Here is a 22,140-nt window from a genome sequence, read left to right on the forward strand (position 1 = left end):
GCCTTGCTTTGTGTGGAAGTCGCGCGAGGGTTGCACCAACAAATAATTCTGGCCGGCCTCGCGTCCAGCCTCTTATCTTGCACCCTCCCATCGCCGCTTTTCTGCTATTCTTCACGACTTTGACGCTGCAAGCCCATATCACGAGTATCTTCTATCCCGCACTCTTCATAACCATCACGAGTAATACGATACGACATACCCTCCCATACTTGTGGGTCTTAGCTTGTCAGGGATCCTCGACCGTCACCATGCGCACTTCCACCATCTTCGCTCCGCTTTTCCTCGCGGCCACTGGCCTCGCCCAGGCCGTCGAGGAGGGCATTGCTCCCGATGCCTCTGCGCCCGAGGGCTGCAAGACGACTGTCACGACGCCCTTCCGAATTGGCACACTCGAGAACCCCAGTCTCAGGAGGCGCGAAACTGCTCAAGAGGTATGCCGCTCCCCTGGACTCTTACTTTTAACATCATACTAACACCATCACCAGGCATCTGACGGCGACCTCCTCTGCACTCTCGAAGACGGTATCCTCCACGACCAATATGGCCGCACCGGCTCCATCGTCGCCAACCAACAGTTCCAGTTCGATGGCCCTCCCCAGGCAGGCGCAATCTACACAGGCGGCTTCTCAGTCTGCGGCAACGACTCGCTCGCCATAGGAGGCAGCACCCGCTGGTGGCGCTGCATGAGCGGTGCTTTCGGCAACCTGTACGACTCGTGGATTGGCGACCAGTGCCACGAGATCCGCATCCAGGCCCTCTTCGACGAGACTGCCTCAAGCATGAGCAGCGACATGAGCATGTCGATGAGCAGCACCACCTCGAGTGCCCTGTCCGGATCTACTAGCATCATCTCCGCCAGCGAGACCAGCGGCCTCACCAGCGAGAGCAGGAGCATGCACTCCATGTCAACCGGCTCTGCTTTCTCCTCTGCCACACCCTTCTCCAACAGCGCGACTGCCACTGGCTCTGAGGGTGCCGAGGCCAGCGAGACTGGTGACGCCGCAGCTCCTCCTGCCGACGGTGCCGCTTCGTCCATCTCCATGGCTCCTTTCGCCATGGTCGGCGCGTCCATGGTCTTCCTCGGCGCTGCTCTCATTCTCTGAGCATCGCGTTACACCACCGAGTTCTTTTGAGAAAACTTCTTCTTATTCCCCCGCATGGCATGTCAGGCTTCACATAACCCCTGCATGTCCACCGCCTCGCCTCGCATTGCATTACTTCCACCGCATGTCTTCCCTGCATTAGCGAGCATGTCGCCGGCGCTTGTTGTTACTCTTCATGTTGATAGCTTGCGAGCGCAATGATTCGATGAGCTAGCTTTGGCGCATTTTTTGTTTATTATGGTTTGATGCAGCGCATGGTGTTTTGAGATATACACATTACGCATTCGGCATACCCAGCTTGGGATAGATTCCAGGCCTTAATCATAATACTTTGGAACACTTTGTCTTGAAATTGCTAGTTGATCGTGATGTTGTGTGATGCTGAATCCTTAATCGGGTATGTAGTGTAACAGAGGTATTGTCACATACGCATCTCTCTGGTCTTACACTGAGTGTACTGAGACATAACCGGAAGGTATACATGGCATTGTATCCCACATATTTGATAGTACAGACAATAACGTATGCCGCGATAACGAGTGCAGAATACGGATTGAGAGAACCTAATCTCCTTGTAGGCGTCTGAGTCAACACGAATGCCTTTCTTTGATCATAGTACCATCGCATTATTCGGTGTCTGCCAGGAATGTAGGGGTGATAGACACCAGCTGGAAACCTCGAGACACTATTCAAACAATCGGCAAAATATTACAAGTATATCTAGTCCAACGGAGATCATCCTCACATCGAAATGAAAATAAATCATCCACCATGCCAGCCCGCCTGCAGACCCAAACCATTCCATTCCACATCTCAATCCTGCCATTATATCCCACCCCACCTGCCACCATCTCAAAAATCACTGCCCAGCTCATCAAAGCTATCATCCGGCACAGCCATGGCCACATTACTACTCTCCAACAGTCCCCTCACCCTCTCCACCACCTCCCTCTGCCCCCGCCACTTTTCCACCATCCCCTCAATCTTACTCCTCAGCTCATCACTCCACGCCACAGGGTTCCTCGGTATATTCTTCGCATTGCGTATCACAGCCGGCAGCAGAATATTCATCTGGAAGCCAGGCATGTTCATGTAGGATTTGAATTCAGAGTATGTTTCATCGAGGTCGCGGAGGGCGGACTCCATGGTTTGATAGGAGGAGTGGAGGGTGTGGAGGTAGGTGAGTTGGGAGGTGGTGAGGGAGGCGGCGCGGCGCAGGAGGAGTAGTGTGGTCATGGCGTCGTTTTCCGTGGGCGTGAGGCTTAGGGGTGTGTGTTTGGGGGATGGGGCGCTGGCCCAGAGGGGTGGGAGGAGCCGCATGTGCCAGAGGATGCGGAGGTCGTCTTTGCTGTCTGTGAGGGAGCGCATGAGGTGGGTGCGGCGGACGGAGCGGAGGCAGTCTTCGTGGTGGGAGAAGGTGTAGGGGGAGGCGGTTTTCTGGGTCGTGGATGTCAGCATGTTCATGCGAGCTGTTTCGAAAGCAGACCTACTTGTTCTAGTAGTAGCCGGTATTGTCGTTCTGTCTTGAGGAAGCGGATGAGCATGTCTTTCCACGCAACCCGTATCAATCCCGTTTGTAGTGTGACATCGACGTCGAAGTGCATGCGCCGCCATTCGCATGGGAGATCCAAATCCCAAACCGCGTGGTCGAGCCGGATGCACCAGCGCAACGTCCCGAAATATTCTTCCCTGCGGCGCAACTGCAGTCGGTCCAAGACACTATACCAGTCTGAGTCCACGTCGAGAATGGTATCGCCATCATGCGCTTCCGCACCGCCTACGTGCCTGAATGCGTCATACCACTCCTCTGCGATCTCAAAAACGGCGTGCGTCGCGCTCCACGCGGGTCGATTTGTCTCCGGGTCTGACGCAGTGTCCCACTCGACGTGCGAAAACCCTGCTTCGAGTAAATGGACCGACTCGTACTGTTCGTCGTCCAAGTCCACCATGAGTCCAAAATCTCTCGCACCCATATACCCCACCAGCTCCGTCCTCTGCAGACAGCGGTATAGGACCCGTCCGTCGATCGCATCGCGAAAGCCACGGCAGACTAACCGCCAGTCGAGGATATAGTCCACAGGGACATGTTCGAGAATCTGTAGGAGCAGTTCTGCGGGGAGGTGCGCTAGCGTCCTATCGCTCGTAGAAGTCGATCGGTCTTGGCTCGAGTCTATGGCGGTGATGAGCGCAGCCACATCGTCGGTGGAGAAGCCGAGCTGGATATGTCGCGCGAGGTAGGAAGGCAGGGGTGCGTTATCATGGTCATCGTTGCTGCTGCTGGGTGGATGCGCATTGCTGGAGGGGGCGTGGATGGGGAGGCCAGCGGGCGCTCTAGCGCGCCCCGGTGACTGCGACATTAAAGTTGATCCCAGGTGTGGAGATGCGGGGATGCGCGATGGTTAGGGGATGGTGTGTGTTTTAGTGTCGGTCCGAATCGGCAGGCACGTGGTGTGGCACAGCTGCGCTCCAAGGGATTACGAGACTTGTAATACCACACGGTGATATTGATATAATCGATAACGACGTTGTGTCTGATGACTTGCTGTTATGGTACGTTGATGTAAGGTTCACGATCGTCGACGCGGGACTTGCTAATGCTTCCAAGTTGGCCGTGCCTGCCTCGGTACCCGTGGACACCGCGACACTCCCTCACCTTATTCAAGAGAGTGACCTAACACCATGGGGGCTACATCGACGTTGATCCAGCTACTTTGCGTGTGTTCATCTCAGGGTAGACTGCAGGCCTGTTCAATTCCCCCCTCGACCCGCCGCTCCCCTCAACCATGACCCGCCCAGGAACGCGCCGCATAAGTTAGGGAACTCGCGTATGTTCGGCAACTCGAGACCAGGGAGCTATCCTTAAACTCCAGAGCGAAGCGAGTGGGTCAGACATCTTAGCTACTGATGGTTTAGTTCCAGCGGCTCGCCCCAAGTGGGGTACATGTCCATCCCAGTTCTGAATGCATAGTCCGCAGCTTCCTACGGATATGGACAGCCGTTCAGATTCCTACACAGACTCCAGCGCATGAGGGGAAAGCTATTCCGATGGCGCAGCGATGCATCTTATCATGGCTTCCAGTCGAACTTTGGCTCGTTCAGCGCCTTCTACCCGTAATCCCCAGCATACCGACCAACTTCTTGATACTTTGTCAAAATGGCACCCACAGTCCGTCGACCAGTCCGCGTGGGCGGTGCCTCAGGCGGCTTCTCCGACCGTGTTCGAGCCATTGCATCCCTCGCCAAAGACGACGTCGATGTCATAGTAGGGGACTGGCTCTCCGAAATGACCATGACCATGCATGGCACCGGAAAGCTCAGGAACAAGGAGCAGATGCTACAAGCTCGCTCATTCGGGGAGAAGCTCGACTATGCCATGTTCGCTGAGAACTTTATGGACTGCTTTACTCCTGCAATACAAGATATAGCTACTCGTGGTATCAAAGTCTGTGTCAATGCTGGTGCATCAGACACGGAGCTACTGGCTCAGCTTGTAGAAAAGACGTGCAAGGAAGCTGGGTACCCACTGAAGGTCGCTTGGATTGAGGGTGATGATGTTACGGGAACCGTTAAGAGTATGTTGGATAAAGGCGAGGGCTTCAAGAGTTTGATGCACGACAAGTCGGTAGCCGAATGGGGGCTGGAGCCTGTTTGCGCTCAGTGCTATCTTGGTGGTTTGGGTATCGCCAGAGCACTGACGGAAGGCGCTGACATTGTCATCGCCGGTCGTGTCTCGGATGCTTCGCCCATCATTGGTGCCGCTGCATGGTGGCACGAATGGACGAGTGATCAATTTGACGAGCTGGCTGGCTCTCTAGTCATTGGTAGGTCGTTTCCAATTACATGTGCACGTTGTACTGATACTTCCAGGCCATCTTCTTGAATGTGCCGCGTATGTATCTGGTGGTTACTGCTCCGACTTTCGTAGTCTCCTAGCTCAAGGCAAGCACATCAACATGGGCTTCCCAATCTGCGCCATCGACAAAAAAGGCGAGGGCGTAATGTACAAGGAGAAGAACACCGGCGGCTGCATGACAGTCAACTCGGTAACATCTCAGCTTCTCTACGAGATCCAAGGCCCTCTATACTATAACTGCGACGTCACCGCAGACCTGACCGACATCAAGATCGAACAAATCGGCGAAGACCAAGTCAAAGTCTCCGGCATCAAAGGCCTGCCACCACCTCCGACAACCAAATTCGGCATCACAGGCTTCGCCGGCTGGCAAGCCGAATACCACATCTACCTCGTCGGCCTGCACATGGAAGAAAAGTGCCGATGGATCGAAGAGCAAATCCGATACGAACTGGGCTCAGAGCTGATCAAGAAGTTCGACGTCCTAAAATTCATGCAAAACGGTTCCTCCGTCATCGACGCCCGCAACCAAGACGTCGCCACGGTCGATTTCCGCGTCTTCGCCCAGTCCCGCGATAGAGAGCTACTCAACATGCGCAACCCGAAAGGCTTCTTCCGCATCTCCATGGTGAACTTTCTCATGTCGTGTCCAGGGGCGTCACTAGGAAACGACGTGCGGCAAGCAGAGGGGAAGCCATACTACGAGTACCATCCCTCGCTTCTTCCGCAGTCAGCCGTCAAACAACGCGTGCATTGCATCTGGGATGGTGAAGCAACCAACGGGTTTGCGGACGGCAAGAAAGTGATCGATATGCCCCTCGCACCCGAATTCCGCGAGTACCCGCGCCAACAACCCTCCTACGAAACTACATCGCCCATCCCACTCGACCACTTCGGTCCTACAATCCGCCTCCCCCTCGGCTCCATAGTCCTCGGTCGCTCAGGCGACAAGTGCTCAGACGCCAATGTCGGTTTCTTCGTCCGCCACGCCGATGAATGGGAGTGGTTGCGCAGTTTCCTCACCATCGACAAGATCAAAGAGCTGCTTGGGCCGGAAGAGTACAAGGGTAAACCGATTGATCGGTTTGAAATGCGCAATGTCAAGGCGGTGCACTTTTTGTTGCATGATCATTTAGATCGTGGGTATGATGCTTGTAGTACGTATGATACGTTGGGTAAGAATGTTTGTGAGTATTTGAGGGCGAGGAGTGTGGAGTTGCCGGTTAGGTTTGTGGAGAGGGGGGTGCTGTAGATTTTAGTAGAACGTAATACACGGTGCTGGCATATCATGGTGCTTTCAGCTTTTTGAACCAGAATCGACGTATCAAGGCTATGGAAGAATTTTGACCTTGATATGTCGATTCTGGATCGAATCGCTGAACGCAGCATAAGTGAGAAGAGCGCCATTGCTTTCGATCATCAAGCTCTTACATCGCTATCGTGTCTTTTCAGTTTAGATATTGTGTATCGATTTAAGCTTATCTCAGAGACGTGATGTCTCAAACACATGATATTCGCCCCTGGCGCTTTTGGAATTTGAGAGCCGCTTCTCAATCTCTTTGCTCTCATGTAACTGTCGCAATGATTCTTTTGACATCCCTCAACCAAGACGCTGGTGCGCCCACATGAGTCGTTTTACCGACCTTTTCGAAGTCAAGAAAGCCTCCTCATATCGTGGAAGAAAGGTCGGTTTTGAATTTGGCAAAGCGCAACCGCCATAAGTGTTGGCTGTTTTTGTTTTTCGCAAAGATAAGAGCGCAGCCATTATAAACGCCGCCTTGGAGTTTTTTATTCTTTAAGAAAATGGGTGGTATTGTTGTAGAGAAAGAGTACCGCGCAGACGAGATATTTGTACAGACCGCAGTGGCCCTAGCTTTTGGATAGTTCACCGAATACCGGTGTTGCAGTCATGGTGACTGATGTACATGTTTTGGATAAAAGTGAGCTTCGTTTGAACTGGCGGAAGCCCGAGAAGACGCCATGTCTACGACTGTGTTTAGTTTTGTAGCCACCAGAAGAGACATCGTGTGGATTTTGGGGTTTTTGATAGTAGGAAAGATTCCACGAGTAGAGGGAAAAGTATGGAAGGTGTTTGTGAAGACTTTTGGATATTGAATCGACATCAGAGACTCAACCATGTCTTTTCTGGGTTGCATGTGCTGTCGTGAGGACTATATGTACAGTATTTGCGGAGAACCATTTGTAGTGAATGGGGGTGTCTTTGGCATTGCGAGAGGTCTCATGCAAGCTGGTCGATAACCTTTTTTTTTTCGAGGGAAAGGCGCAGAACGCAGAACACAAAAAACTTTCTCATTCCAGTTTTGGTTTTGTGGAGAGAAGAAGTGGTGGTGAAGAGACTGGAAGGGAATATGCGAAAGGTCTGACTTTATATGAGTGTCTGTGGTGGGGCGCAAGTGGTCCTGGCCGGAAACCACATCTACGGTCTGAAGCTGCCGCCCACCATCACCTGTGATGCTGTCAAGAGAACATGACGCCCAAAAGATCACTTTTTGTGAATGGGGGGATTAATGTTGCAAATTTGCTCATGTTCGCTTTCAGGCATGGCGATCGTTCGATGGGGTCACTGGCGCCAGGGCTCAATCAAAAAAGCCTTGGGTAAAGTCATGGAATAGTCGCAAACATGTTTCGTAGTGGCAGATGCCTCGTAATTACCCAAGTCCGAAAAGACACCAACACTCGTCAAAGCCGCGAAAGGCACAAAGTAAGTCGTGACGGCAAAATGACGCGCCCATGATGCAAGCGCGGCCAGGCGCACTGACCTGCACCATTCACACCAGCCTTACGGACCCTCGTCTGCTACTGAAGATAACGGGAAGGTCGGTCGAGTCTCGTCTCGAGTTCCAGCCACCAAGACTCTCCAGAAAATCGTGCCGCATCGATCCACCGTTGCAGGAATGTTGCCCATGTCACCGGAACGGGCGTCCGCGCTCGCGTGCAAGCATGGCATTCATCAATACCGATGACAAAAATCGCATGTAACACGCTCAAATCCGATCCAACTTACCCACTTGTTTCGGCAGCGACATCCAAAACCCTTGTCTCCCGACTTGCGATTGACAGTTGATTGGCACGCGGCCCAGTTCGCCGCAGCACATCCCCACGACGCCAAGGACCCTTAAATCCGACTATCGCTTTTCGCACACCACCATACCAAGCATAGACTGCAGCGGTACTCAATGCCAGCCAATATACTATGGCCTACAACATAATTGTGGTCGACGGGACGCCTAGCGGGTTCAATAAATGCTGCATGCGGTAGGTGTGGAAAGTAGGAGGATTGCAGCGGAGAGAAAGGCCGAAGATGGGGTTGCTGCTTTGAGTATGAAGAGGGTGGGTGTGGATTATAGGACGAGGCCGCGGAGGTAAAGGCCGCTTTTTGTTTTCTACTTGGAGTAGGAAGAGTAGAGGTGTTGAATGTAGGGAAATCGCGGTGTTTTGCTCCATCCAATGGGTTTGGAGTCCGTCGATGAGCGATGCGGTTCATGCCATGGCCACTTCAACGCTCTAAGCGATGGCTGCGGACATGAATCTCCGCTACTATCGTTTTGGGGGATCGTGCTCTTTCAGCAATCTCATGAAGTCCGATCCAAAGTATTTTGGATCAATGCAAATGATGTTTGGTGATATAGAGGAGATACTCTCGAATGGATTTGTACAACAAGCGCACGAGCCTTGCACATGAGTTTGCGCATACCAACTTTTTAGAATATCCATAGGAAAAAGTACACATTGAACTTGCATGTCATATTCGTAGATTTTGAAGGCCCCCAGGCGTATACAAGATGACACCTGGTGTCTAGAGTCGTGATTATGACGAAGTCCAACAGCTACATTACATTTGTATCAAAGACATTGAAACGCGATGGGCTCTTTGACTTCTGCACTCATGCGACTGCGGTGATGTAATTTCGCTCAAGATATCATGCATCTGTCGAGTACGGACTTTTGACGACGAGCTCCATCAATCGCCAATGGCGATTTTTTTTTGGAAAAATGAAGCGTTCGGAAAACTGATCCTCCAGGGAGACATCCAACGGTAATTCGGCAGTTTTGAAGTTTGGGCGGCAGAACAGAACATAGAACTTGCCATCTGTTGTTTTGGTAAGGTAAGGTGAAAAGTGAAGTTATGGAAGCTTTACCTTCCATCTGCGAGATATTTATATTGTCAGAATACCACTGGCGTTAGAGTGGAGCGACGAGTACAGCTCATGGACAAGGCAGAGAACCGAGAGAACACATGGATCCAATCTTGCTAATTTTTGACAAATAATGCAGCAATCTTCCGCCCGCAGGACTCATCCCAGCCTCGAAATGTCTTTTTGATCTGCATAAGAGCAAATATGTCATATGGCTGCCGATTGATGATTTTGGACTTTAGTCGAGCACTGAAGACTACATGATGTTCTCAAGAATGGTACAAGAGATCCGAAAAAGACGGACATGTGTACCCAGCGATCTTGCACTTTTCCCACATACCGCCTGCATTCTTTTTTTTTTTTTTTTTTTTTTTTTTTTTTTTTTTTTTTTTGCAAAAGCGACATATATTCGATGAATGCGGAGTCTTGAACGTTGTCAGAGAGCAGAAGTCATGGAATCGCCCGTGGCGATTTTGAAATGATGGAAGAAAGGCGAGCTGCCGGGAGACATATCATGGGAGTAGCCGAACTTTGGAACGATCGAGACAGCTCCATAGATCTCGAGGGAATGAATTTTGGAAAGAACCAGGAAATCCGGACATAGTCGTGTTGTCTCGATATTTTTGATAAATGAAAGGTGAGGATATGGAAGAGAAGTTGGAGGACATGAGAGGTGGTATTTATACTCGCTAGTCTCGTCCCCTCCTAAGGATTCTGGCTGCGCAGCCGGTGCCGGAGGAGTTGACAGCCATCACATGAATCACAACTTCGCGCTTGCGCCCGCATTCGGCGCGGACGCCTGCTCGATCAAACATCCCGCAAAGAAGTCCGCAACGTCGTCGAAGTCATCAAGACTCGTCACTTTGGATACATCTACGTCTTGTCAGTATTTCTCTTGCAGTGTCAATGATTGCGCGTCGATTGCTTACATTGATCGGGTCTCACGATGACGATTGCGCCCACGTCGGGGCTCACACCATACTTGTCGTACGCGTGACCATGACCGGAATTGTAGTGGTCGTCGTCGACGAACGTCTTGTGGAGATCTATCGTATTGGTCAGCGCGATGATGGACGAGATATGAGGGGGCGGCATACCGCGTATATTCCACTTTCCGCTCTTTGGCCAGAAGTAGCCCGGTATGCTTTCTTGCTCCGTTTCCGGGAATTTGCTGCTTAACACAAGGAGCGTCTCGATGATGCTGTCGATGTGTTTCCCAGCAGGTGTATATCGGCTTGCAATTGCTTCGAGTGCTTTTGCCAGCTGAATGGTGTTAGAATACGAAGACTATGGGAACTGGGCGCGCATACCTTGGCCAGTCGCTCGCGATGCTGCGCTTGGTTGACATCCCCTCCAAACACCACGACGCGCCACCTCCCATCACTCCTCAGCACACTCATCAACTGCACAGCCTTACAGTCGCAAAACCGTATAACCTGCGCACTTGGAAAGCGCGTCCCCACCGTGACCGCCGTAGCCGCACTCTTCTCCTTCTCCATCCCCTTGGTAATAATGGTGTCTTCGTACCTCGCCGTGAACCCCGCCATATACCGCCCGCTCTTCCGGAAGTAGTCCGCAAACTCGCCTTCGTATCGATCTTTTCTGCTGATCATCTTTGCTAACTCTTTGTCAAAAGCAATGAGATCAGCTGCCGTCTTGCTGCGTTCGGTAACGTATGTCGACAGCAGAGAAGGAGGCGAAAGACCAGACAGCACGGAGCCAAGCTTCCAGCCAATATTGTAACCATCTTGAAGCGACACATTCATCCCCTGACCTGCCTTCGGCGAGTGCGTGTGACACGCATCGCCCGTCAAGAAGACGCGATTATGCGCGTGGAACACCTCAGCCAGGCGTTGACCGATACTGTATGCACTCCACCAAAAGACATCTGCAAAGTCCATGGTATATGGCGCAAAGATCCTGCGAGTCTGGTCTTGCAAGTCGGCCAATTTCACTGTCTTGGGCTGCGTGCCGGCGGGAAGCTGGATGTAGAAGCGGACTAGTTGACCACCCTCGCGGGGAATGATGATCAAGTTGCCGGCGGTACTGTGTATGGTGCACTTGCGGCGGATGTCGGGGAAGGTTGTAAGTGGGTAGATATCCATGACGCCCCAGACGGTATCGGAAGAGTCGCCCAGCATGCGGATGTCGAGGGCTTTGCGAATGGTGGAATGCGCGCCGTCGCAGCCTAGGACGTATTTCGCTTCCCAGACCTCCTCTTTGCCATCTTTCTCAGCGGTCACTTTGACGCAATGCGCGTTCGGGTCGTTCTTTCTTTTCTCGTCAATGTCCACGCCCTTGACGGCCCAGCCGTACTCGATCCTGTTGCTCGTGCCTTCTTTCCACTTTCCCTTCTCCTTCATGATGGTCTCCATCTTCCCCAGCATCAGTCCGTTCATGCGCGCTTGATTCAGAATCACATGCGGCAAATGACTTAGACCCTTCTCCGTATCGATTGATCTGCTCTTCCTCTTAATGCCACCTTGCTCATTGCCATTGCCATCTTCATCAACACCCCAGAAGCATACTTCCAAGATATGGTATGCCTCGCGCAACAAATCTTCCGATAGACCAAATGACTCGTAGATCTCTACTGTGCGCACCTGGACGCCATCTGCTTGGCCGATCTTTAGTGGACCAGGACGTCGCTCCAGAATCGTGAATGGGATATTGTAGATTGCTAGCCAAGTTGCTGCGAAGACACCAGCGGAACCGGAACCGGATATGAGAACATCCGTTTTTGGCATCGCGTCAATGTAGTATATCGATTCGTTATCGAATTGCTGGAGTTTGGCGCACTAATGGGTGAGCCCGTAGACGGCAAAGATGAGATGAAAGGCGATTGTATGCGATGATTGCGATAATGCTACCCCCTAAAGCGACGGTCAATGATCAGTAGCAGTGAAACGTACATCGCGAGATGACAGCATTCCGCGAAGTTATACCTGCCGAATGAAGCCCCGAGGGTGCATCGGACATGATGCGGGGATGAACATCGACCCGCTCACTAGCGTATCATCAATGCAGCGAATCCGGGGAAGGGGCCGGAGTAAGGTTCTCCCAAACTTCGAGCGGTGAATGTACCACAATTTTGTGAAGACAGTTTTCCAAGGTTGTCAGCAGCAATGGTATTTGCATTGCTTGCTAGATGGAGATGGGTTGGGTTGTGCTGCTCCGGCGCTTTACACGCGGCCCCAGGAAGCCTCGGCTCAGACAAGACCCGATGTAAAGAATACATTAAAACACCCACCTACAGAGACAAGAGAGTATATGCCCTAGAAGTCTACATTACCTTGAGATCTTGTCGTAGGCTTGTCTTTGAACTAGTGTAGACTGTAAGGCACCTCTTCGTCCCCTCCCTTGTATGAGACGATGGTGTGCGCAGGGAGGACTTCGGTCGATTGTAAAGAGTTGATATTACTATATAAGCGCTAAATATGTCATGATCTCGTCTGCAAAAGGCGGCAAAAGAGCACATTACCAAGTGCTTTTGCGGTTCCCAGTTCCTCCAAATTCCAAAAGTTACCGTTCACAGGCAGTAGTACAGTGCTGAAGCATTTTGCCGAAGCTGATGTGCGCCATAAACTCCACCCAATGCCGTAAAATGGTATGCGCAAAACATGTATCATCGAAAGTAAAACAAAGCGGGATGTTGTCGTGAGCCTAGTGGCCGACGGCGGAGTAGTGCGAGTTGCGCGTGTACGGTTGCTGGTATAGCGATGGAGCGTAGTCGGAGTCCTGGTACATGGTGCCGCGCTTTTGGTCCTCCTCGAGGAAAGGCTCCTTGACCTCCCAGTTGTGTTGCTTGACGCCGACGGAGAATTCGAGATCTTCGCGAGTGATGGAATCCCAGTACTAGAAATTGTCAGCGTTGTTCGATTGGATGATGTTAGTGATAAGCGTACCTTGTAGACCATCATGACAGCAAGCAGGTTGCAAATAGTTGCGAAGAAGAGGCCATCGATGTAGTGTTGGACCTGGTCGCAGATGGTGTCGCTGAAGACATATAGAATGACCTGGCCGATGACAAAGAAGAATATGCCGAATGAGATATCACCGAGCGGCCAGCGGTCCTCCAGTGTTCCGACAACCAAGATGATCTGGCTGACGGTGTATACGAAGAGGCAGATGGCGTTGACGATGTAGGTAACGACAAAGATGCCGACGGGGTTGCCAGGTTCCAGTCCAGCCCAGCCCTTGAATGTCAAGAGGTTTACGGCACCGCCGACGATGAACATGGCCAGCGAAGAGAGGCGTAGGAGCCAGACGGAGAGTGTAGTGCCATCCTCGTAAAGTTGGAAGCCGACGAAGCCGTTGATCAGTAGACAGGTGCACAGCGCGGAGACGAGGCCATTCTGGGCGGCGGCGAAGTACGGGTAGGCAGCGGAACCAGGAGCAGCGACACCGGCATCGAGGACGAGCGATATGATGGTCAAAAGGAGGTAGATGTAGAAGAAGGATGTGATTTCCTTGCGACCTGCTGTGCATTAGTGAACTGCTCCGGCTATAGACGGCAATGCGCAAACGTACCGACAGCTGTGAACTTGGAGCGCACGTGGATGATCATGACAACGGTCATAATCATGGCCAAGATATGCATGAAGTCGTTCGCCGCCTCGAAAATGAGGGTATTCGCAATCTCAATGGTGCGCGCATAGCACTCTGTCTGGATGCCCACGCCGTCATTGATCGCCTGGTGGCCCACAAGCGCGCATAGTGGTATCGGTGCCTTTTCGCATATCGTCTGGAAGTCGCCGAAGCCCATGATGGCGGATTACGAAACGTGTGGTGTCGCTCGGGTTGCGGCGGGTCTGGCGCCGTGTGCGGCGGTAGCTTGGTGTGGAGGACGGTAAGTGAGTGAAGTGTGATAGCGGAGGAAGGTGCGGACGATTAGCGAGTGAATGTCCGCAAGGTAAACAGAAACGAGAGAAGGCGCGGTGGGGTGCGACGAGGGTCAGGGATACTATGGGGGCGGTTGTCAGGAGTGAATGCGCACTGTTGACACTTCCCGAGCCGCACTAGGCCCACCCTGCAGGTCGTATCCACATCCAGGCTAGTCCGTGCTATTTGCGTCTCCACGATTTTCTCCGGGCAACGAAACGATACAACCTCGTGATGCCGCCACTCGCACTAAAGTCGCGATCCTCCTCTTTTGTTAACGTCCTTGTGGAAGAAAATCGTCCCTGTCCATAACGTACCATGTCCATAAAAGACACCGCAGCGGCTCGTAGTGGCACATAAGAGAGCATGCTCGAGCACCAATTTCGGGAAAACTTGGCCCTTGGTGAAGTAGATAACATAGATGTCTACATTGCCTCAGGGTTCTGTCATCTGTTGTCTTTATCGCTAATGTAGGTTGCAGAGCACGCGATTTTTGCATATGTGGTCTTAGAGCGACAAGACACATCGACAAACCCGCCTGATGGAAGCTGGTACTTGGAAACTAGATTCGTTGCGCCGCTCGGGTCCTAGGGCAATGCACCTCGTTCAAGGAAAAGTATGGACGCCCTAGAGCCTACGTTGACGTTGAGTTACATGCTTTGCATCTTTTCAGATTAATGTAGGCTCCACGGTGTTCACGTTCTTTCTTGAGTGAGGTGAATCTGTAAAACCGTGTTCTGTCGGAACAGGCGTCAACATCCTGCTAAAACCATATGGTATAGCTTAACCTCTGGTATTTGCACCGAGACGAGATGGTAGCCTTCCGTGATTGGGATGTCACTATGGAAGTCCCGCACGGTCAGGCAGTCGTCAGATATGAGCAAGTCTCTTTCACTCACATTCCACTCTCACTTTGCACCCGAAATCTCTTCTCGACGAGCGCGACCCTAAACCATCGACTTCACTAGCAATCACCGCCCACTTCTGCTTCCTTCGACCGCTTGCCCTGATGATCTGAGAGCTTCCAAGTCCTGAGTCGCCGCTCTTAACAGCCGACGTCCTCTACCAAGAACAAGTTCCGTCTCAACTCCATATCACACACGATGGCCGACTATCCTCCTGATTTCTCCCGCACCGCCAACGACGCAGTGTCGCGACTGCACGACTACCAGGCGCAGAATCCTCTTCGTGTCACGACTGGACCAAGGGGCTACTCAACTTCTCCGTCGCCCGGTCTAGCGTCCCCGTCCATGTCTCCAACCACGTCTGTACGCCAGCTATCGCCGCCTTCCCCAAAAGTTCCCAGCTTCCAGCCTTCGCGTATGGCTATACCCCCAACCGCGTACGCACCGTCACACACTTCCGCGCAGCATGCTCAGCCGAAAGCTCCCCTGCCCGTTATTGGTACCCAGTCGAAGTCGCCATCCCCGCCGTATGCTCCGCCGACAAGTCGCATACCCATTATCGGTACGCAGTCGAAGTCGCCTTCCCCACCGTATGCCCCGCCGACAGGCCATATGCCCGTCATTGGTACACAGTCGAACTCGCCATCCCCAGAGCCATCGCCAGGACCGTATGTGCCGCAGTTCTATCGCGAGCCGCTCGAGCGTCTCACTCGCGAGATGCTCTACGATCGCATATATATAGTCCTGCGGGATACCTTGGCTATCTGGTGGGCCGAGAATCCGGACGCGATGCATCGTCTAGTCTGTAAGTTCTCTTTCTCACTGCACCACATGATTTCTCCTCCGCTGACTTAGGATATTTCCAGACTATCTGTCCGACTATGTCATTAACCTAGGTGTACACGGTATCTTCGGTCCTAATGGTATACAGTCACTCTGGCAACTCTGCATGTTCATAGGGCATGAGGGTAGACGTAGCTATATGTGTTTGGCCGTCCATCCGGAACGCGGCCGCACTGGGGCCCCCACGATCGTTCTCAAGGGCGACCTCTGCGAGAAGGAGGGGAATGACCCATTGGTAGACGAGGAGGTCTACGGATTGGCCAAAGACGGGTTTGAGAAGGCCGCTCTGGGGTTGCATGCAATGATCCTCGCCAAATCTCCAAAGATTTAGCGGTGGGAAAAACATGTTGGTGCGGTTGGTGCTCCTCAGACAAGGAAGAAGCTGAAGAAACTGAAGGAGCGTGCAGCCTACGATATGACAATGAGAAGCAATTGGCAAGGCGTAGCGTCGTTGTAGGCTCCGCGATGTTCAGTATTTCCCTTGAATGGCGCGGCCACATCTTGTAAGCTATCTTAGGTAGTTTCGACTCGGTAGCTGGCGTTGGAGCGCGCGGGCATGTACATAGCTTGTAAACACAGCCATATCTCCCGTCGATGAAAAGATACAATGCCTCATCTGGATGCTGCACTCTTCTTAATGACAGTCGTTGCGCGCCTGATCTGCAACGTCGTCGCACGTCAGCCAAGAAAAAATCTGAACAGGCCTGCAGCCTACATCAACATGGAAGCATACAGAATAGGTGACCTGGCGTCGATGTAGGCTCTAGACCTGTTCGGCTTTTTTCTTGTATGAGGTGGTCGGACATCTGCGGGTTCGACATCTCACGATTGGTCGGCTCGTAAAAGCACGTGATGCTTCCCGGGCGCTGATGTCATGATTGGCCGTCTCCCGTCCGCCACACTCGCACCTTCGTCGCGTATCCTACCCGACCATACTCACGCGTCTCCATCATGCAGTCACACTGTACTCTTACCGCCATCTCTGGCATGTATCTAGGATGTCTTCGACGAGCGAGGCGTCTTTCCAAACCCGCAGACGGGCTCCAAAAGTGAAGACAGGCTGCAAGACGTGCAAGTACGCAACGGACACCTTTGCATGTGACGAAAGGCTGACACATCGATTCCAGAGTGCGACGCGTCAAATGTGATGAGAAGAAGCCAGAATGCCTCAAGTAAGCATTGACTCCCCGTTCTCGCGGATCATTCCGTGAGCTAATGCTGTCAGGTGTGTGCGTACTGGCCGCAAATGCGATGGTTACACTACAAACGACGCGAAGTTCCAAGTTCATGTCTGGACTCATGGACGAGCCTTCGATCCACAGAACGCCATCTCTGCCTTAAGTGGCCTTGGAGATAGTGCACGCTATCTGGACTTCTACTACCATTGCGCCTGCCCTGCACTCTCCACCAACTTCGACAAAGAATTCTGGTCTCGCATCGTACTGCAGATGGCTCACTCGGAACCAGCCGTTCGCCATGCCGTGATAGCTCTAGGAGCTCTTTGCCAAGCCGAGCCTGGAGATATGAAGCATGCATGCGCGGGCTTCATTGCCAATCACGAGCGCAAGGTCATGTTATTTCATTACAACAAGTCCATTGGCTGCTTAGTCAATCGAATGAGCGATGCCACTTACTCGCCGGAGCTTGGACTCGTTATCTGTCTTCTTTTCGTCTGCATTGAGTTCCTCCAAGGCAACTACCATGCCGCCTTCACCCATTTGAGGAACGGCTTCAAACTAATGTACGCGCCCCGCATGGCACTACCGAACTATCGGGGCTCATTACAAACCACGTATCCCCCAAAGGTAGCATTGAACGGGTCCGGACCTTCGAGAAACTCAACAGAAGACAAGTTGGTGTCCATCTTCACCCGCGGCATGGCGCAAGCTTTGCTCTATGGCGCCAGAATTCAGGAAGATTTGGAGATATTGCAAGTGATGCCTGCTTCGTACTCCAAGCGCTCATTTGCGAGTCTCTCCGAGGCGCACCAGGCCTACTTCGAGCTTCGCAATGCATCTATAACTCATCTGTATATTATGGGAAGAAGATCACTCGTTCGGCAGGATCCTAGTCTTGAACTGTATCGAGAACGCGACAATCTGTTGGCGTGCCATCATCTCTGGTACGAGAATATGCAGCGCTTTGAGAAGCATCATGCGCTCTCGAACGATGAATTAATGGCTGCGAACGCCCTCAAGGTTTCGTATCACACGACGTTTGTTTACGTATCATGCTCAGCAACAGTCATCGAGAAGACATACGACAACTATCTAGATCACTTCAAGAAGATCCTGCATCATGCCCAAGCAATCATCGACTCGAGGCCGCCCACGAACCCAAACACCGCTCACTTCACTTTCGACATTGCGATAATTCCTCAGCTCTATTTTGTCGCAACTCGATGCCGCTGTCCCGTTACCCGACGAAAGGCAGTAGCGCTTCTAGAACGTAACCCACCACGCGAGGGCCTTTGGGATGCGGGGCAACATGTGGCGGTGTCCAAACGAGCGATCGAGTTGGAAGAAGCCCAAGTAGACCAAACCACCGGCTGGCCGGTAGAAGAAGCGAGATTATGGAATTGCATAATCAAGGCTGGGATGGACGAAAAGGGTGGCTTCTCCGCGACATTTCTACCAGCCACATGGATTGGGGACCTTGATGCGAACGGAAATCAGAAGATGATTCGCGAGTTCTTCGTTCTGTGAGTGTGGCGCGCCACTGCATGGGGGTTTTACGGACTATGCCAAACGTCCAGAAGGGGGTCTCCACGGGCACGGTGACATCGCCTTCATGCCGCGAGATGATACCGCTACAATTGGCAAAGTTCTATCTTCCATAGTGACAGCAGCAAACGATCAACAAGCCGAGTACATGAGTAAGGCATCAGATCAAGCACCCCGCCGACCACATAAAAGCCTGGTCCCGCCGAAACATAACTCGCAAATATTTACACTCCAATCCAACAAGTACAACTTCCAAACATGACTTTCCACCCAGTACGACACGCTTTCCAGACGATGCTAGCGGACCAGAAGTACCGTGGTCTTCCGCTCCTCACCGCTTCAGACTACACACCTTTCCTCAGTACGTCTCACCCTCTTCAACATGTCGATATGTTTGCTAAGACATTGAAGAGGCCATTGAAGCTCTCCTCGCGAACCCCACCTTCATGCACGACCATGCCTGGCAGACAGAGTCACTCGAGCATTCCATCAGTCGCCCAGCCTTCAGCGCCAAGAACCGTGACGATTGCAACAACAAGTTGGATATTCGTCGCTACGAGGGCGCGGAGAAGGACTCCCGTGGCGCGACGGTGTTCGAGGGCAGTGTTGCTCTCATCGTTGTTGACGGGTATGTGTTGGCCAAGGGAAGGAGTACCTCTTCGCCGGCAGATGCGCTGCTGGACGTGTTCCAGAAGGTCGTTACTTTGGCACGAGAGTATGAGTGAAGTGGCTCATGGCGAGCATTGAGGTTATCTTCATGGCCTTCCTGTATTACTAGTGCCCTGCGCTTCACCTCTTGGCCGCGAGGGACTGTTGCTGGCTGTCATATGCTCTATCATAATGTATACTAGGCTTGTACCAAACTATTAACGGTACCATCCAATCATCCAAGGCTGCCTGACTCCGAGTGATGCTTGATGAGAGATCGTGAACATGCAGCTCGATTGCTCGAAGCCGCTTTCGCAAACATGCGGAAAGGCGTGATCAGCCAAGCTATCTTGCGACACTCATGGATAGCAAGCTAGACTGCTGCACACACCACCGGCTGGGCTTGACATCAAACGAGAGTACTATATAATAGGCTTGTTGCTGCCGGACCCGTATCATCTTCAACTCCAAGAATACAGCAACATCCAACAAGTCATGGCCGCAAGAACACCTGACTGGCAGTTTGGTAACTGTATCGATAGTGTGTTGTTGGACAGAACCATACCCCAGTTTACCCATCATGAATACACGCCTTGGCGTGGTAAGTAATGCCTATTATCTTGCGACCAAGCAGCTGACGTTGCGGCAAGACGACATCATCTACCTCCTCGATACAGGGCGGAAGAACATACAGCACTACGACTGGGAGAACGAAGACAACATCGAGCCAGTACCTATTCCTTCCACTTCGACAACTCTTGTCGACGGCGATGTCTCGTCGGTATCCAATGAATCCGAAGAAAGCACCAAAGTGTCTAATCCGTTCCCGTACGAGTTCGACGCGTCCGAGAAGGCATGCCGGGACCGTATTGCTATCACCATCCAAAGCGGGCCAGAGGTCAACAATACTGATGATGTCAGGTTTGATGGTTTTGTTGCGCGCTTTCAGGTTGGCGACTGGACGCTCATGAAGGGTCGATCGACGGAATCGAAGAGGCAGGCGATGATTGAGCTCTTTGCTAGGGTGCATAGCCTGGCGCAGAAGTATCGTGAGAAGGATGAGGAGGATCGTGTGAAGGCCGAGGAAAGGCGTATAGCGAAGGAGGAGGAGGCTGAAGAGGCGGTTGTCGAGTAGCGCAAGCCCCAAATGGCGACCTCGCGTGTGGGATTTGAGGCAGCATGATGTACAAAGACTCTGTATAGCACTTGCTTTATATGCGCATTTCTGATGGTGGTCGCTAGCTTCCCAATCTAGTCAGTTCATCGAGTTGTCGAGCAGATAAGATTCCTAATTTGGTACCTCATTCAGCGGGAATCTAAACACCCTGGAGCCTACATTGACGTTGGTTCATTTACTTTGCATGTTTTCATCGTGATGTAGTCCGCAGGCCTGTTCGGTCGTCGCCTTCACTTTGAACGATCGACAGGCCCATGATGACTAACCACTGCGCACGAGGACTGTTATGGGTTGACGAGTGAGAGAAAGTCGGCGCGCGGTCTAAGGCAATATTATCACTAAGTATGGCTCGACTTATATGCCCTATCGCGGGAGTCTCACCATTCACGACCTTGTGACTTCTCACCCTGGTCGACCACCGATCCGAATACAACACAGCCCGAAGACCACCAGCAACCCATCTTCTGAACCGCCACACAACCCGACAAGAGCGATGAAGCTAAGGCTCCATCTTGGGCAGCCCAACGACAGGCTGCGCAGTCATCTCCAAAGCTCACTCGACGACTCTTTGGGCAAATTACCGTCGCACGATCGAACACAACTCCTTGGTAAGTAGCCAGGCCAGTATAGCTGCAATCAACTAATCGCGAGCATCAGACGACCTCTGCTTCCTGTTACGCAGCCCTCTCTTCCTCTACGCCATCGCTCCGCGTATACGCCGCGCGACAGCCACATTGGAGCGCGCTGCAACCGGTCTCATGACGCCCAGTTCGCTAGCCGACGAAAGCGTAAAGGAAGAAGGCATCGTTATATCAGCGCTCAACATGAAAATCGGATGGAATGGGGAGAGCTGGGCGACTGAACTTCTCTACGACAACATCTCACTCATCGAAGGTCGAGAATACAACACCACAAAAAAGGCCGGCTACGCTCTAAGTTTCCACTGGGTTTGCGAAGAGGCGAGATTCTTAAGCTGCGAGTTCCACGCTCGTGAACAACTCGCGATGGTGGCGCCGAGCGATGCGGTCGATGCGGAGCCAAGGGAGGTGGAAGGTCGCCAGACGCGTGCGAAGAGTGCGGGAAAGAAGGAGCGTCGTGTCGTCAAGTTGAGTATAAGGTATAAGATGGTGCGCGGCAAGCCGAAGCTTACGAAGAAGGCGAGTTAAACGAAGAGGTATGCGGTGTACTAGAAGGGCGCGAGCCGGACGGGTTCGCCGAATTATTTGGGTCTGAAGGCTTTGCAGTAATGTTACAGTGGGAGAGACATGGCGTGATGGAGCGTGGAGCAACTCGCGGTAAGCATCTGTTCGAGAGGGTGGCGGAGCGTTCTCGTCTTGAAAGGCAGCATTGCTATTTCTTCGCTATCAGCATAAACGAATGTGAATGTACCCGCATGCGAAGATGGTTGTTCTTGATGAGTTGTAAATGAAGTGTTGCTCAGACGTATACATCACCGTCCTTTCATGAGGGGTACAACTTCAAGCACCACGTGTACGCTAACATTGTACCCAACTCGGGATATGTAGTCAGGTCACTTCGCGACGCATCTTGTTGCGCTCATGCAACGCCATCCTCAGACGAAGCATACCTAGGTAATGGCCATTGGGGATGGATCTCGTCGCAAAGTTGATGACGTATCTGGACAGTGAAAGTGAGTCTGGGAGCCGCTACGCAAAGAAGTACGACGCGTCTGAGCAGGCAAAAGTGACGCGTGATACTGGTGCCTGGAGACTCACCATCACCGGCAATGCTCTACGGGCGCCCGAATGCCGGAGTTCTCCCGCCAGCAGGCACAAAAGGTACGTGCGACGCTACTGAGTCTCACGTGACGTCTAGCGCGCCAAGGCCAG

The 22,140-nt window shown here is 52.3% G+C and overlaps 10 protein-coding genes across 10 annotated transcripts; 7 read left to right on the plus strand and 3 right to left on the minus strand.

The window, feature by feature from the left end:
- Nucleotides 1–248: 248 nt before the first annotated feature.
- Nucleotides 249–1,103, plus strand: J4E79_009585 (uncharacterized protein; the record flags this gene model as incomplete). The annotated part of the gene is made up of 2 exons (XM_049358429.1): nt 249–431; nt 486–1,103. 2 exons carry the CDS (start codon nt 249–251, stop codon nt 1,101–1,103), a joined length of 801 nt encoding a protein of 266 aa, XP_049207284.1.
- Nucleotides 1,104–1,955: 852 nt separating this feature from the next.
- Nucleotides 1,956–3,460, minus strand: J4E79_009586 (uncharacterized protein; the record flags this gene model as incomplete). Its single annotated transcript, XM_049358430.1, has 2 exons — nt 1,956–2,540; nt 2,594–3,460. The coding sequence occupies 2 exons, from the start codon at nt 3,458–3,460 to the stop codon at nt 1,956–1,958; spliced, it is 1,452 nt and encodes a 483-aa protein (XP_049207285.1).
- A 797-nt stretch (nt 3,461–4,257) lies between these two features.
- Nucleotides 4,258–6,303, plus strand: J4E79_009587 (uncharacterized protein; the record flags this gene model as incomplete). Its single annotated transcript, XM_049358431.1, has 3 exons — nt 4,258–4,924; nt 4,971–6,064; nt 6,271–6,303. The coding sequence occupies 3 exons, from the start codon at nt 4,258–4,260 to the stop codon at nt 6,301–6,303; spliced, it is 1,794 nt and encodes a 597-aa protein (XP_049207286.1).
- Nucleotides 6,304–9,873: 3,570 nt separating this feature from the next.
- Nucleotides 9,874–11,860, minus strand: J4E79_009588 (uncharacterized protein; the record flags this gene model as incomplete). The annotated part of the gene is made up of 4 exons (XM_049358432.1): nt 9,874–9,986; nt 10,043–10,159; nt 10,211–10,376; nt 10,424–11,860. The coding sequence occupies 4 exons, from the start codon at nt 11,858–11,860 to the stop codon at nt 9,874–9,876; spliced, it is 1,833 nt and encodes a 610-aa protein (XP_049207287.1).
- Nucleotides 11,861–12,776: 916 nt separating this feature from the next.
- Nucleotides 12,777–13,878, minus strand: CHS7 (Chitin synthase, class 7; the record flags this gene model as incomplete). Its single annotated transcript, XM_049358433.1, has 3 exons — nt 12,777–12,968; nt 13,019–13,590; nt 13,644–13,878. The coding sequence occupies 3 exons, from the start codon at nt 13,876–13,878 to the stop codon at nt 12,777–12,779; spliced, it is 999 nt and encodes a 332-aa protein (XP_049207288.1).
- Nucleotides 13,879–15,511: 1,633 nt separating this feature from the next.
- Nucleotides 15,512–16,073, plus strand: J4E79_009590 (uncharacterized protein; the record flags this gene model as incomplete). The annotated part of the gene is made up of 2 exons (XM_049358434.1): nt 15,512–15,704; nt 15,766–16,073. 2 exons carry the CDS (start codon nt 15,512–15,514, stop codon nt 16,071–16,073), a joined length of 501 nt encoding a protein of 166 aa, XP_049207289.1.
- Nucleotides 16,074–17,190: 1,117 nt separating this feature from the next.
- J4E79_009591 (uncharacterized protein) lies at nt 17,191–18,447 on the plus strand (the record flags this gene model as incomplete). The annotated part of the gene is made up of 1 exon (XM_049358435.1): nt 17,191–18,447. The coding sequence occupies one exon, from the start codon at nt 17,191–17,193 to the stop codon at nt 18,445–18,447; it is 1,257 nt and encodes a 418-aa protein (XP_049207290.1).
- Nucleotides 18,448–18,723: 276 nt separating this feature from the next.
- Nucleotides 18,724–19,190, plus strand: J4E79_009592 (uncharacterized protein; the record flags this gene model as incomplete). The annotated part of the gene is made up of 2 exons (XM_049358436.1): nt 18,724–18,826; nt 18,877–19,190. The coding sequence occupies 2 exons, from the start codon at nt 18,724–18,726 to the stop codon at nt 19,188–19,190; spliced, it is 417 nt and encodes a 138-aa protein (XP_049207291.1).
- Nucleotides 19,191–19,693: 503 nt separating this feature from the next.
- On the plus strand, nt 19,694–20,248 carry J4E79_009593 (uncharacterized protein; the record flags this gene model as incomplete). The annotated part of the gene is made up of 2 exons (XM_049358437.1): nt 19,694–19,714; nt 19,748–20,248. 2 exons carry the CDS (start codon nt 19,694–19,696, stop codon nt 20,246–20,248), a joined length of 522 nt encoding a protein of 173 aa, XP_049207292.1.
- An 800-nt stretch (nt 20,249–21,048) lies between these two features.
- Nucleotides 21,049–21,456, plus strand: J4E79_009594 (uncharacterized protein; the record flags this gene model as incomplete). The annotated part of the gene is made up of 1 exon (XM_049358438.1): nt 21,049–21,456. One exon carries the CDS (start codon nt 21,049–21,051, stop codon nt 21,454–21,456), a length of 408 nt encoding a protein of 135 aa, XP_049207293.1.
- Nucleotides 21,457–22,140: the final 684 nt, after the last annotated feature.

The sequence above is a fragment of the Alternaria viburni genome (assembly GCF_023758015.1).
Source record: "Alternaria viburni strain BMP 2772 chromosome Unknown scaffold_25, whole genome shotgun sequence".
NCBI lineage: Eukaryota > Fungi > Ascomycota > Dothideomycetes > Pleosporales > Pleosporaceae > Alternaria > Alternaria viburni.